The 16622-nt window shown below is 44.6% G+C and overlaps 1 protein-coding gene across 1 annotated transcript in view; it reads right to left on the bottom strand.

Annotated features, from left to right (window-relative positions):
- UBE2L3 (ubiquitin conjugating enzyme E2L 3) overlaps positions 1-16622 on the bottom strand; it is a 35921-nt gene that overhangs the window by 4250 nt on the left and 15049 nt on the right. The window contains exons 2-3 of the mRNA XM_015409291.1: positions 9561-9656; positions 2008-2194 (exon numbers count right to left, since the gene is read on the bottom strand). Coding sequence (XP_015264777.1) covers positions 2008-2194; positions 9561-9656 — 283 coding nt within the window. The remainder of the gene's footprint in view (positions 1-2007; positions 2195-9560; positions 9657-16622) is intronic.

The following is a 16622-nucleotide window of genomic DNA, read 5'->3' on the forward strand; positions in this document are numbered from 1 at the left end:
GCATTGTCACTTCCCTGCCTGAGAAACTTGCAGGGAAAAATGGGAGTGAGAAGTCTCTAACGTGTTGAAGCAAAGAATCCAAGTATGAACGGAGGGTCTTACGATTTGCTCAAAGGTCTTCTTAGCACCAAAAAAGCTGCACGAGTCACGAGGGGGCTTGCACAGGCATTTGATTGCCAGCTTTTGAAATACAGCTGTCAGGCAGCTACGCCCTTGCCTATATTGCTCTTGGCTTTGGTGTTTATTCACTTTATTAAATGACTCGGGGGGGGGGGGGGGGGAGAAACAACTACACAGGAGTAGCCAGGAGAAACAAGTACACACAGCGGTCACTTTCTGCTCAAAACTGTTACCAAGATTATCTCCTGGTTTGTTTGCAACATGCTGAATCAGTGATTGTGATGCACCTAAGTGCTGCCCGAAGTGCATAAAGAGCCTTGGCAACAGCTCCAACACTCCGCCAGAGATCAGACAGAAGACCCGAAACCGGACGAAAGGCCACCTCAGATTCCCGCAATGAAGGTAACTTTAACATTCAGTTAATTCTGTGTATTCTTCTCTCTCTTATTTTAAAGATTGTACCAACTTCTAGTATAGTGCCTTGAGGAAAAATGATGCTTTTCTTTATTGTACATTATACAGTATACATTATACATTATACTGTGTACAGTTTTGGTCACCACACCTGAAAAAGGATATTATAGCTTTGGAAAAAGTGCAGAAAAGGGCGACTCGAATGATAAAAGGGTTGGAACACTTTCCCTATGAAGAAAGGTTAAGGCGCTTGGGGCTCTTTAGCTTGGAGAAACGACGGCTGAGGGGTGACATGATTGAGGTTTATAAGATTATGCATGGGATACAGCAGGTAGAGAAAGAGGTACTTTTCTCCCAATACAAGAACTCGTGGGCACTCCATGAAATTGCTGAGCAGTCAGGTTAGAATGGATAAAAGGAAGTACTTCTTCACCCAAAGAGTGATTAACAGATGGAATTCACTGCCACAGGAGGTGGCGGCGGCTACAAGCATGGACGGCTTCAAGAGGGAACTGGATAAACATATGGAGCAGAGGTCCATTGGTGGCTATTAGCCACAAGGTATAGATAGGGACTCTGAGGCAAGTGATGCTCTGTATTTTTGGGCCTGGGGGAGGGTCAATAGTGGGAGGGCTTCTAGTGTCCTGGCCCCACTGCTGGACCTCCTGATGGCACCTGGTATTTTTGGCCACTGTGTGACAGAGTGTTGGACTAGATGGGCCATTGGCCTGATCCAACACTGGCTTCTCTTATGTTCTTATACCAAGCACATGGAAAGGAATATCATCAGTACTTTTTTTTCATGCAGTGGAACTTATTGAGGACATTCTGTTCAATTACTAAGTCGTATCAGGGCTGACAGCTTTAATTGCTGTACAATTCTAAGAACACTTAACACTCTTCTAAGCACACTGGCTTCAATGGACTCGGAAGGGTGCAATGCCATGCAAGGCTGCAGTGTGAGCAGATTAATTTATTACGTTATATTATATTGCACATGGAACTGCCTCAACAATTCCTACGGACTTCATACAAACTTGTAAACACGTCCACGCACACACAAGTTTGCATTCCTTAAAACAACCTTGAGTCATACAAGGGGGGAAAATCTATTTTGTTTCTACAATATGACAAATAGGCCACATCATGGCAAGTCCCGTCCCCGTCCCCCCACCCCCACCCCGGCTCACTGCTTGGCCCTGCTTTGGAAGCCAGCAAAGCATAGCTTGCTTGGAGAATGGCAGAACAGTCAGTGCTGATGATATTCTCCAACAGACTTTTCTCAGTGCAGGCCTCATATTTAAGATCAAGGAGGAGAATCATGCGATTTTGCATTTCCAGTCATTCCATTGACAAAGATCAAAGTGGCTTAGTACACACAACATGGGCAATCTCAGGCAGTTAAACCTGTTTAGTTCTTACTAAAATTCAGCTTGGCGGAAGGAAGTGTGGATGCTCCCTGCCAAGTCTTACCTTGATCGGTTTTGGTGGCTGGCTTCCAGTTTTCAGCACTAATTACTGGCAGACAAACCTGGCCCTTTTCATTGATGTTAGGGTGATAGATCTTTGTTTTAAATGTAATCTTAGGAGGTTTGAATGGATACTCTGCAGGAAAGTTGATTTCGATTCTGAACGCACCCTTATCATACGGTGGATTGTCCTGTGAAGAGAAGGTAAGAAGGTAATCACTATACAGAAAAAAAAGTAATATTTGGGGGGTTTATCTATGGCAGTGGTTCCCAGCCTTTTGGTTTGGGGACCCACAACTCCACATTTTCTTGGTATGGTGACCCACTTAAAAAGGAGCACGCACAAGTCAATAAAAATTGCCTGTGACCCACTTCCACAGGCTTTACAACCCAGAAGTCTGGAAACAGTGATCTATGGAACATGTAATTCAGAACTGTGAACGTTCCTGTAACAACCACATTCTCCCTGTGGAAGGCTAATAATTTTCACATGCTGATAGTTTTAAAATTATACGCTTAGAAAGTTAACGTGTATGATTTGTGGGAAAGATACGACTGGCTTATAATGTACTCTATTAGGACTGTGTTGGGAAGTACTCGGAGAATTGAACAGGTGACCTGAACCTGGAAGGGTGTCTAGGCTGCAATTACACACGCCGTGGCTCATTCAAATAAGCATCTCTCCTGCAACAGCAGGTTAACAGAACTACCACGAGCCAGTCATCGGATGCAGCTCAAAGGGACACTTTTCTTATTATTCTCTTGTTAAGGTTAACGGCATCATAAAGATCTCACATTTGATCAAGTGGAAAAACTGTCTTGTTCACTATTAAATATGGCTGGCATTCCGCAAGTGTGGATATTTATTATTTACGAACAGGGGTTTTATCGCGCCTTTCTGCCTTTCATAGGGCCTCCTGGGCAGCTAGCATACAAAACATTTATTTGTTTATTTATTATATTTGGCTTATAGCCCACCCTCCTCTGCGCAGCAGGGATCAGAGCAGGTAGCAACAGGTACCAGCAACAACACTGAAACAATAAATAATAATTACATATTAAAACCCAATTTATAACAAGTTTAAAACTAGTCAGTCAGATGGCAGCGAAGAATCTGACACAGCTTGGTGTGTTAAAATCTCTTCTTGAAAGCGATTAAAACCAAGACACAAATACATCAATAAAAACCAGATCTTTAAAAAAGTACAAAAGATTTAAAAAATAGTTAAAGCTTGGGGAGGAAAAAGGGATCACTGTTGGTTTGCCAGCTCCAGGCTGGGCAACTCCTGAAGATTTGGAGGTGGAGCCTGGAGAGGACAGGGACCTCAGCGGACTACAATGCCACAGAGTCCACCCTCCAAAGCATCCATTGCCTACAGGGGAACTAACCTCTGTAGTATGGAGATGAGCTGTAATTCCGGGGGATCCCCAGGTCCCACCTGGATGCTGGCATCCCTAGATCACTGTGGGAATGCCAAGCCACTGAGGCAGTCCTTCTTTCAGTCCAAGGCTTGCTAAAGGATGCAGACAGAGAACTCTCACGTCTCTCCGTTCTGTCACATGCATATCTCGCCAAACTTTCAGATTCACATTCCTGGCTACTACTGCAGGTACCTCCTCATTCAAAGACGATTCAAACAGATTTACGGCAAACTCCTGCATAATACCATTACATTATATGTGCAGGTTCTGTCACACAACAGCCACTATCCATTGTTCCAAATCCCTGGCCACGCATCATTCTAAATTCTTTCTGGCTCTACCCCCCCCCTTCTCGGACTCTTTCTGTCCCCCACCACCACCTCTGGGGAAATCAAAGCATCAGAGCAGAAGCAGGAGGCTTGGTGTGAGATGCAGTGGGCCCTGAATGACCAAAATTCAGCTTTTATTTTCACTAGGCAAAGAGCATGAGACCTTACACTTACTCCCTTTTGGTTTAAGTAAGATAAATGCCATACATTAAACATGCGTGCGAGCGCATATTAACATAAGAAAACCCTCTAAGAACAAAGGAACAGATGAATCCATGGAAACGGTGACTGCAAGTATCAAAAAGCAGACACCATTTGAGATCATCAGAGAAAAGATTAAAAAATTATGCAGAACATCTCTCCGTGCATGTAAGTCAAGTGGCTAGGAGCCAAGGAACCATGCAACTAATTCCATATGCCCAAGGGGGCTTTGCATTTATATGTCCTGACTGGCCACTCACTCCCCAACCAGATGTCATTTCAAAAGCATTCTGTGATATGGAAGCGGGGGGGGGGGGCAAAAGGGGGAGAAGTTAAGAAAAAGATCCTCTCTGGATTTGTTACTCGCATGCCCTCAGCTTCAGTAACCTACACTGTCCCAGAACAAATTTTGAGTCCAGGGGCACCTTTACGACCAACACAATTTAATTCTGGTTATAAGCTTTCGTGTGCATGAATAACCAGAATAGAACTGTGTTGGTCTTAAAGGTGCCACTGGACTCAAACTTTGCTCTAGTGCTTCAGACCAACATGGCTACCTGCCTGAATCTATACTGCTCCATCTATTCAACCTCAAATGGGGCTGAGATCTGGAAAAGGGCTTAGAACGGAGCAACTGAATGGCTCAGGGATGTGACGGGAACATTCTCCTCACAAAACTGAAAGATTAAGCTTTTTGCAACCAGGGAAAAGCAAAGAGGAGGCTATGTGCAAGAAAGTGTAAGAAAGAGTCCTCCTGGGGCCCTCATATTTGTGGAAACTCACCACAAATTTCAAGTCCAACCACAAAAGCTCTTTACTCATAAAAGCAGGTCCGACAATGCGAGAGACGAGAGTCCTACAATGGAGACTTCACCAAAGCCTCTTAATGTGGAACAACCATTTCACACCTACTATTTTCTCGTATTAAAGGAACAGACAGCATTCTATCTAGCTGCTACATTTTAATCCCGCCCTTCTTCCAAGGAGGTCCACCTGGTCTAGACAGTTCTCTCTTCCCCCATCTTTTCATAACAATCGTGTAAAACTTGGTTAGGATGGGAGAGGCCAATGTTGAGACAGTGTGCGACTGCAATAAAAAGACCAACGCTATGCTGGGGATTATTAGGAAGGGAATTGAAAACAAATCAGCCGGTATAATGCCCCTGTATAAATCAATGGTGCAACCTCATTTGGAATACTCTGTACATTTCTGGTCACCCCACCTCAAAAAGGATATTATAGCATTGGAAAAAGTGCAGGAAAGGGCAACTAGAATGATAAAAGGGTTGGAACACTTTCCCTATGAAGAAAGGTTAAAGCGCTTGGGGCTCTTTAGCTTGGAGAAACGACTGCTGAGGGATGACATGATCGAGGTTTATAAGATAATGCATGGGATAGAGCAGGTCAAGAAAGAAGTACTTTTCTCTCTTTCTCACAATACAAGAACTCGTGGGCACTCAATGAAATTGCTGAGCAGTCAGGTTAGAATGGATAAAAGGAAGTACTTCTTCACCCAAATAGTGATTAACACATGGAATTGACTGCCACAGGAGGTGGTGGCAGCTACAAGCATGGATGGCTTCAAGAGGGAATTAGATAAACATATGGAGCAGAGGTCCATTAGTGGCTATTAGCCACGAGGTATAGATAGGAATTCTCAGTCTGGGGCAAGTGATGCACTGTATTGTTGGTGCTTGGGGGGGGCAACAATGGGAGGGCTTCTAGTGTCCTGGCCCCACTGCTGGACCTCCTGATGGCCCCTGGTATTTTTGGCCACTGTGTGACAGAGTGTTGGACTAGATGGGCCATTAACCTGATCCAACATTGGCTTCTCTTATGTTCTTAAGTGGCTAATAAGCTTCATGGGCTGACTACAGAATTGAAACTGGGTCTCCCAAATCTTTGTCCAACACTCTACCTGCTACACAATACTGGCTTTCTTAGATGTGTGAGTGCTGCAAGCCATAATCAATCACAATACATATTCCAATACCTCTCAATGCCAATGGATCTGTTGGCACAGCTTCTGTTGTAAAGTTCGAAGTCTTCAAGATAAAACATTGACCTGGTTTCTTGCGATAACCAACAAGGCCAAATGCCTATCAATCACTCGGTCCATCTCCCCCCCACACACACTTTGCATAAGAATATGTCTATTGAGCGTTCAAGCCAAGTGCAGAGTTACAAGTGTGATATGGCGCATCATGAAAGTTGCATAAATTACACTGACGTGTACCTCTTTGGGTGCTAGAATTTTGTCTTCTGACAAAAGGAAACCCCAAGAACAAAGAAGATTGATATCAAGTGTCTTCAAGTAGCCTTAGCAACATGTCAAAACACAAAACAGATAAAATCTTGAATAGAAATTGGTTACTGGACCCACGCTTCAGCCCCTGATCGAATTGCTCAAGCACTCAGAACGTGATTCATCTGCCTAATGAAGACTTCCATGCCACTCAAAAAGTTTGCATTCTTTTGCATTTAACAACCTCGTTCAATTTCCCTCCAAGCCCCCCTCCCTCATCAAAACGCTGTCATTATTGACTGAGCTACTTACTGGTGGTGGCAGGAAGTGCTGTCAAGTCACAGCCAACTTATGGCAACCCCACAAGGGGTTTTCAAGGCGAGAGACGAACAGAGGTGGTTGGCCAGTGCCTCCCCTCTGCACAGCAACCCTGGACTTCCTTGGTGACCCCCCATTCAAGAGCTAGCCGGGGCCCACCCTGCTTAGCTCCTGAGATCTGACAAGACTGGGCTAGCCTGGGCTATCCAGGTCAGGGCAAGCTGCCTATTACTCCTCTTTAAACAGCATTTAAGCAATACACAAACATTTAAAACCCATAAGCAGAATTTGCCCCCGTATTTCAGTTGAGCAACCCAAGTTACCACTAGTTTCCCAAACCATGGCTTGGATGTTAGCACTAAACGGTTTGCCTGATTCTGACAACACAGCAAATCATAGTTATCACAGCTCAGAAACAAAAGAAGGGATGGTGTACGAGCTCACCGCACTGGCCCAATCCTCCATATTACTGGATATTCTAGACTAGTCCAATACTATCGACTGATTGGAGAGCTACTACCAAGGACTTAAGCAAAGCCCCCCCCCCCCGAATCCTGCTACCAAAAGATCAATTTTTCTATAGTGCAAATACCAGTGAGTGTGGGACCCCTTGCATGCAAAAGGTGGGCTCTACCAGTGAATTGTGGTCCTCTGTCACCAACGATACCTCCAGCACCAGAGAGATTCCATGCTTGATCACCAAAGGGAATTCCTGCCCAGTGTTCCCTCTAAGCTGAGTAAATGTGAGCTAGCTCACAGGTTTTTAGCCCCCGGCTCACACATTTTTTCCTTAGCTCAGGAAGGATGGCTCCAGAGCAAACTAATTTATGCAGTTGCCAAATTGCTTGCTCACAAGTTTAATGCCAGTAGATCACAAAGTAGAATTTTTGCTCACAAGACTCCACAGCTTAGAGGGAGCGCCCAAGAGATCCATCCTACCGCCCTCAATCCAACTTGACTTACTTGTTGGGACTGCAGCCAAGACCAGTGAACTGAAGTAGCAACATCCCAGAAAACCATCTGGGAAAAGTCTATAATCCTTACAGAACAGTTTACCACTCATGATGAAGAGCCCTAGAGACAAGTTGTGATTTAGGAGAAGGCTGTGTCCTCTAAGGCACTTCACTGTTAACAACTTGAAGGTTCTGCCCATGTCCAGAACTCATCTCTGTCATAGTGGAGCCTCTAGACCTTGGCTTTCACCAATGACATGAGCAAGCACCAGCACCTAATGGCTTCTGGAAAACCTAAATAAAATAACAACTCTGGTATCTGTTATTTTTTACATGGTGTTTTAACTGTTATTCCAAAGGGGTTCAACAACACCCAAGAGAACGCCAGAATGAAAACGCATTTAGAACCGTTATAATCTTGCTGATACCATTATAATGTGCCGACTAGGTTCATTGTACCGCTTTTGTTAGCCGCCCTGAGCCTGTTCGCAGGATGGGCGGGGTATAAATATAAATAAATCTTAACAGGACACCCCAAGCAGGATGGGGATAAAACTCAAAACCACAGTTCCAATTGAAAGACCAGTCAAAAGAAGAATATCTCCAACTTCCTCCAATATAAACATTGGGGATTTGTGAGCCCCCTGAGGAAGACAGCAGCTGGAAAGGGGTTGCTTCAGAGGGACATTCACAGGTGATGATGCCTTGACCAGGGCCTCCCTGGAGAAGCATGGGAAGTTTCTCATGGGAGAAGTTGTTTCCTGGGGCACCCCATTCTAAAAACCGCCGGCCTCTCCAGAACTCTACACGGTGAGAGGAGGGGGACAGATCCTTCTGTAGCACTCTGGCCAATGATTCCGCCCATACCCACTGATTAGACTTGAAAGACTAGGGCACCTGTTTTGCTCTTTCTTCAACTACATCCCTTCCATGTTCAGTCAAAAGCGCGAAGCACGGGATGCAGCTGCTCTGGCACTGACGCCAGAAACCGTTTTGCTCAGTTTGCTCTTGTGGTGTGGCCCTTGCTGAGTACCCATTATGTGGAGGCTACGCATGCTGCTGTCCTGACCTGCACCCATGCAAGAAGAACCTGGCTGTGTGCTTGGCTGCAACCCCTACACGCTCCTAAGACACAAGTGTGGGAGCTGCTGCAAGCAAGACTTTTGAAAACCTAAAGCACCGACTGAAAACACAAAGGAAATATGGTTTCTACAAAGTACTCTTTTGAGTGTGTGTGTGTGTTTGTCAAGTGCCATCAAATCGTTTTCAGCTTATGGCTGCCCTATGAATTAACAACCTCCAAAACGTCCTCCAATCAGCTTTCTGATCGTAGCCAGGGAGATTATTATTTTTTTAAATTGTAGCCAGGCAGACTAGGTTTTTGGTTGTTTTCTTAAACAACTTTGCCTATACTGTGTACTCCTTTTATGAACGACACTATGTACGGGGATCACAAATCAACCAATTTAACCCTGTCTTTACTACCACTACAAGCAAGGCTTGCACAAAGCTATTTTAGGAAAACGCCATGATTATCCTTTAATGTGTATGTGTTTATAGAAACTGCTTGTCCAGGAAAACTTTGCTTTGATGCATGCATCTCTCAAGAGCCAGTGTAGTGGTTAGTGTTAGACTAGGATCAGGCTCAAATTCCCTTACACTCATGAAGTTTTCTGGTTGACTTTGGACTAGTCACTCTCAGTGTAGCTTCCGTCACAGAGTTGTGATAAGTATAAAATTTTTTTTGGGGGGGGGAGACCACCACATAAGCCTCCTTGTGTTCCTTGAAAGAAGGAAAGGACCAAAATGTTAATACCTGAAGAGGTAATAAATGATGGAGTCTCCAGAGGGTGCTAGAAATAATCTCACATTATTTATTTACAACACCATTTTCTCAGCTGAACTAACTCATTGGGTCAGGTTTCTTTCTACAAACACTGCCACAGCACTGTTTTATGCTAGCAATACCTATTAATTAGCCCAATTGTGGTATTGTAACTGATAGTCTACACATCTTGAACGATTCTCTGGCAAATTCATCACCATGACCTGCGTGTTGAAATTCTTGACAAGCTGCTTTCATACTCACAGGAACAATAAGCCCTTGCCAAGTCAATAAGTTAGCTTCGTCAACTTGGATATTACGGAAGTTCTTCATTCCACATTTGCGGATTTCTTCAAGCTCCTGTAAATCAAACAAAGCAGAAGGTCAGGTTAGCGAGAAGAGCCAGCAAAACTGTTTTCTTATGGTCCACAGGAAACCTCAAGTGTCCATCTCAATTCTTCTTTTCATATTGAATAAAGAGTGACTCAGTTGCTAAAAATACAACATTTGCACATGATTAAAACATTTGTATCCTGGTTTCCTCCCCCCAATTCAACCTGCTGGCAGCAGGCTTGAAAACAGCATTAAGAAGTCAGCCACCAATTAAAGTGAATAACAAGAAACTTAAAACATAGCAAGATTCTCAAGTGACAATTGTTATACAGAGCCCAAAGAAGCTGCAGAAGCCTTTCAAAAAGGCCAGGCTTTCACTGTCTGTTGAAGGACAAGTGGGGAGAAAGGCCAGCAAGTTTCTCCAGGGAAAGTATTTAGCAAATGCGGTGCCGCAGCAGAAGAAGCCCTGTCACTCAACTTGAATTTCTGATGGTAAAGGGACACACTGCAGACCCCAGATGTTGCCCCAAGAGGTCAGGTCATATGGATGGAGATTATCCTTATGATTTATAGAGACAGTCCTTATGACAGCCCAGACCTTTCAGAGCATTAAATGTCAAGACCAGCACTTTGAACTGGGGCTGGAAACAAATAGGCAGCCAGCACCATTAGAGCAACATCAAAATTCTATGCGCTGTCTGGTGACCTCCAGTCAATAATCTATCCATTTGAACCGACTGCAGTTTCAAAGGCGGCACCCCAAAGAGTACACCACAGTAAACCAACCTAGATATTATTAGCGCATAACCAAATGTGGGAGCGGTGGCGCAGGCAGTTAAACGCCTGCCCTGTAACGTCCTCCGAGCAGCCACTATGGCTGTTCGAGTACCACTGCAGTCGAGGTGAGCTCTCGACCTTCGTCCCAGCTCCCGCCTACCCAGCGGTTTCGAAAGCAACCTAATTGCAAGTAGATAAATGGGTACCCACCCTTAGAGGGGTGGGGGGCACCCTGTATGGCTGGTTGGAAGGCGGCGGCGAACACCGACTTGGTGTGGACGGTGCGGTGGCGTGGCGTTGCGGCGGCGGACGGGCGCGATCGGAGGAGCGCGATCGAGCGATCCCTGGTGGCCGAGAGTGAATACACCGAAGCTGTCGTAAAGAAGAAGGAGCATGCGCGGACGCCAAGCACCAGCCCAGCGGAGCCGGAAGGGACGTTGCCGGGCCGGAAGCAGGCGGAGCCGCGTGCCTCAGTAGGAAAGAACCACCACCGAACGCCAGAAAAGAACACCCGCCAGTCCAGAGACCCGACCGGAGCTGAGCCAAGCCGATAAAAAGAAACAACAACAACAACCACCACCACCATAAGGGGGTGCCGGTAGGCTGTCCCATCCCCGTATACACTGTGGCCCTAGTTAGGGAAAAATGGTGACTAGCACCACCAAACCTGTAAGCCGCTCAGAGACCCCTAGTCAAGGGATTCGAGCGGGATATTAAGTTGAAGGTTAAATAAAAATAAATGTAGCAAGTTCATCTTTAGTTTGTGTTTCCTAGCCACCCTGAGCACTTGACTATAATATGCACAAATACTGGAACTGATTTAAATTCCTCTTACACTCTTTTCTGTTGGATGCAAAACAACAAAAACAACAGGTCACCCCAAGGTACACACTTTCAAGTCCAACTGATTTGATCCAGAGAGATTTATGTATAGTGGCAACAGAGATGGGACTAGAAAGTGCTGCAGTCTGACTGGGTGGTGCCTTTGGCATTTACATAGCACGACTGAGTACAACATGAATGTTATCTCAGAAATTACTAAAGCAACCATGTAAGTCAGGTCAGGGTTACCATCCCCATATTGCAAATGAGAGGCTGAGATGGAGAGAGAGCGGCTTGCCACCAAATGAACACGATAGAAGGGATTAGATCAAGAATAAAAATCATGCAGAAAGAGATCGATTGAATCATCTATTTACATTTCATTCTGAAATGCCAAGTATCTCCCAAACAAGCACACATACTAACCGGTTGCTGTAACAAAACAAAGCAGTGGTTTGCAAATATGATACAACCCAGGAACATACTCCAAAACCTCTGGTCGCACAACCTTTTGCACTACAAAGCTGTTTCTGCTTAGAGGCAGATTTCTCTTTAGTCCTCTTTACTTATCGTCAGGATATGAAGCAAGATCACTTACTTGAAGACTAAGGTTATGACTGTGTGCACACCTATTCCGAAGTCTCACTGAACAAAACAGAATTTATTTCCAAGTCAACCTGCACAGGATAAGACTATTAGTGTCCAGAACTTCTCAGAAGCAAGAGCTCCTCAACACTAGGCAAACAGTGTTTTCTGGAGATGGCAAGCCTGCTCGCGGGAAGGACGGGGTATAAACTGAAGTAATAAATAAATAAACATCCACATAGCTCGAATGGCAGAGCTATAAACATTCATAATTTTAAACTGAACATGCTGCTCAGTTCAGCTAGACATAAAACAGGACTAAAAATTCATCCATACAGGCTCAGTGAAGAATGCTGGTGGCATCTCCTAGATCTCTGCATATCCGCTGACTTGCCAGTAAATAGGTCTAGCAGGAAGTCCTCAATAATAAAAATGTAGCACAATTATGCTCAAGTACCTTTTCCTACCGCTCTCTCTTCTACACAAAAAGCAGCCTTTGACTCAATGGCTTGGGTAGACACAACAGCAAACTGCAAGATGCTGCAAAATAAAAAAGGAGTGTGTGTGTGTGGGGGTTGGCTTGGGTTTTATGCTTCTTCCTCTCTACCCCCTTACAAATGGCCATATCATCAAATGCTTCTGAGGACTGCATTCATTTGTGGTTGTATCTTAAACCCTTCAGCGCTGAACCGAACATGTGTACTGGACTGCCATCTGAACCAGGGAGAAATCTCTCGCTGGCCCTATGAGGATGATTAGCTAGGGCCTGAAGATGACCATATCCCTCCGCCAAGTCCTTCCCCAAAGATGTGTTGTTGGGGCACTCGGAACTCTTTCTAGTTGTGGCAAGCCTGGCCAGCACAGGAGAAAAGGGAGTAGAGGAAATTTCCTACACCTCCTGACTTCAGTAGCCAGGCCACCACTAAAAACAACAACAAGCAAACACACCCTGTCATCTTATAGCACACACAAAGCCCAACTTTCAGCACAATGATTCTCAAGATGGGGAACTATTCATTCAACCAATAGCAGGCAAAGAGAAAAAAAGAAATATACCCACACCCAACTAAAACAACAAGAAATCACGTACAAAAGCCCTATGCAAAAAAGATGAACTTTTCACAGGCCTGTTTATAACAGCCAGGTTCCTGAATCCAATGACCATGAAAAGGTTGCCAATTCTGTAATCTGAAGGCTCCATATGTTCACCAAGTATACACTGCAGGAAGCGCAGTGGCTTCACTACTAGGATCCAGAGGTGCCGAACAAAAATAACTGTATTTACTTGAAAGGAAGATGACCCTGAATATAAGATGACACCTGTCCTGGCCACATTTTAATCACTCACTGTAAAGTGGTATTTCCTTTTGTCCATCCTGAACATACTGCCCATCAGCTTCATTGAATGCTCATGAGTTCTAGTACATTGGGAGAAAAATTTCACTTTGTCAGCTCTCTCCACCCCATCATAATTTTATCAACCTCCATCATATCCCTCCTTAAGTCATCTCTTTTCTACACTGAAAAGTCCCAGACTCTTCAGCCTTTCTACATAGAGAGGGTGCTCCAACCCCCTAACTCTATATTTTAACTGGAAAAGTGGGGGGGTCGTCTTATACGCCCAGTCGTCTTATACACCGGCAAATACGGTAACTGTATTTACTTGAAAGGAAGATGACCCTGAATATAAGATGACACCCCCACACACACACACCAAGTTATACACATTTTTCTAAATTACCAGACATAACTGTAAATTGCGTGTGAATACAACAACTCCCTCTTTTATGGGATGGCATACCTGGAAAAACACCTAACCTTGCATTTATAATATATGAATTGGCATCATAGATGTGCAGTATAAAAGATGTTATCCAAAGGGCACTAAAAGTACTGAGATTCATCCACACCAAGCCTACCCCATGCGCCACCTGGGAGCACTCCTTTTTCCTCTACCAAGAGGCCTTCTTGTCAATAATATGAGAAGATAACTAGGTGGGTCTTGAGCGTTAAGTTCTCTGGCAGACCAGTCTGAGAAAAAACAGCTTTGCCCACAGTTTTGCTCCACTGATATTCCTGCCCATCAAACCCAAACACTGACAATACATACACAGCTTTTTTTGCTCTCCAGTTGCATCCATATGGTAAAGAATTTCTCCTTCTGCCTACAGGCATCATGGCTCTAACAATTCCCGTTTCACAGTTTGAGAGCTCTTTTACAGGAAGACCTAACTTAATTAGACCACAGCAGTCACTGGCTGATACAAGATTAGAGGTTAGTACTAAAAATACCTTGTCAGTCTGGTCTTCCCACTGATGTCTACTGTCACAATGCATACAACCAATAAGAAAATAATTTTTTCATATTACTCTTTCACTACATCATCAGTGAAGAGCGGAGTGAAAAAGGCACACTAATGGAAATACATTGTATGGCTCAATGTAAGGTTACATGCAAAATGCCAACTGATTAGCTAGAATGTGCAATCAAATATAGTACAAAAGTCTGAGATGGTGCTCTTTAAATAGCTCATTAATCCCACACAGACCTGTGGATATAAAAACAGAAGAAGAAGAACCCTGCTGGATCTGACCAGTGGTCCATCTAGTCCAGCATCCTCTCTTACACCGTGGCTAACTGTGGCTATGGAGGGTTAACAACAGAGCATAGAGGCCAAGGTCTTCCCCCAATGCTGCCTCCTAGTACTGGAATCTAGAGTTTCTCTGTCTCTGAACATGGAGGTTCCCTTTAGTCACCATGGGTAGTAGTCACTTGATGGACCTGCCCTCCATAAATAAATGCAAACAGGCTCAAGAAAACGGATAGACAGTAGCCACAGAAATGCAAACCTTAGGCTTTGAGTTTCTGTCGAATCTTTCTCTTGCTCTGCCTAATCACATCTGTAGCTATACATGACCTACTCTCCTGATCATAAACCAATGAGCAATTCTAAATAAGGACTTCCTGACGATCAAAAACAGCTAATATTTACATATATGTGGTCCAATACACTACTTTCCTAACATGAAGAAAATAAAACTCAACATTATGTGCTCAGATACTGTATCATCACACACGTGCCACAGCAGTGCCTATATGCATAGAGTTCAGCCTGAGGCACTGCCATGATATGTAATAAAACAAAGTCCTCGCCTAGGCAGTAAACAGGCTACTGCAGATAATCAGCCTGGCTCAGACAATTACAGGGTCTCAGAAAGTAATATAATAAGCAGCCCAGGAGGTCTTTAAGTGCAAGTATACTATCTCGGTCATTCTCGCACAAAAACCAAAAGCTCACTCAGTGTTGGACTGGGCACGTGTAACAGGTTTCTTCTTCTTTTTTTGTAAGTTCAGATTCACACTGAAAAACTGCAAAGGGAAGTCCCATCAGTAGTTCTGGCTGTCTGGGAGCAGTTTATAGACCTCACGCTATCAGTCTTTTCCCACTACACCTTCATCAGGCTCTATGAGACCCCCAGCACTCCTACCGGTGCGCCAGACAGATTACAGAATTGTCTTTAAACTAGGCAGCAGGACGTTTATGGTAGGGGGAACAAAATGGACTGATTACTATCAAACACGGCATACATCAGCCTTTTCACTATCCCATTTAGAACCTGCCAGCGGAGAATAAGACTTGGCTGACAGGGACAGCTACCTTCTCATTAGATAAAATTTTGGAAGGCAAGGAGTGGCATATGGGAAAGTGGGTCAGATGCTGTAGATAAAGGAGAAGGAAGGCACAAGCAGAATTAGATAGTGAGGACTATTTTTAGAAGTTAACCACACATGCTGTCACTGGCTTTTTCCTCCAGCCAAAGTGGGGGAATTCGTCATTGAAAGATTGCGTGTGCAGCCCCCCAGGCAACCTGATGTGGAAAACTCCATCCTTTATCCCACTACAGTTTGATGTTCTTGTCTTGTTTGAACAATAATTTCAGTGTAAGTCCAGCCTATCTATCAAGTCGGCACCTTTCATGTTTATGAAAGAGTCCTACCACACACACACAGGTAAAATATAGTGATTGCTGGCCTTCCAACCCTACACTTTCAACAGAGATTTTACTGCAAAACAGAGGTGTCCACCAAGTCATTCAGGAAAACATCATTAACTTTATAAAGGTGCTCTACCTATAAATAAGAACGTCTGTGCTGGGTCAGACCAATGGTCCATCTAGGTCAACATTTTGTCTCCTAAGATGAGTGATGGACTCAATAAAGGAAGGCATGGCCTTTGTTTTGCAAGACATGAGCAGGGCTGTCAGTGACAGGATGTTTTGGAGGTCATTAATTCACAGGACTGCCATAGGGTGGAAGCAACTTGACAGCATGGGGAAAAAAACAACGCCCTCACCTGGGTAGCCAGGAGAGCCTGATCAATTAAGATCTTGGAAGCTAGGTAGGATGGGAGACCTCCAAGGAATACCAGGATCATGACACAGAGGCAGACAATGGCAAACCACCTCTGAATGTCTCTTGCCTTGAAAACCCTATGGGGTCAACATGTCAGCTGTGACTTGACAGCAAAAAAAGAGAGAAAACAAACACAAGAGATAAAAAGGGTGTAATGGTGTCGAACATATGGCCAGTGGTCCGGAAGCAGCCCTTGCTGGGCTCCTGTCTGGCCTGCGAGCAACTGGCTCCCTCCTGCTTTCTTGCATCACAGCCCACTTTTGCCTAGCTCCGTCCAGCTTCCTGCTTCCAGGGGAGTGAAAGGAAGCCAAGCTTCCATTCCCTGGATTGGCTGAGGGCTTCTCCCCTCCTTTGGGGAGGAAGGGAGGGGGAGGGGAAGAGACCGAGAAACCAAG

Source organism: Gekko japonicus, unplaced genomic scaffold (genome assembly GCF_001447785.1).
Source record: "Gekko japonicus isolate JY-2015 unplaced genomic scaffold, Gekko_japonicus_V1.1 scaffold508, whole genome shotgun sequence".
NCBI classification, from domain to species: domain Eukaryota; kingdom Metazoa; phylum Chordata; class Lepidosauria; order Squamata; family Gekkonidae; genus Gekko; species Gekko japonicus.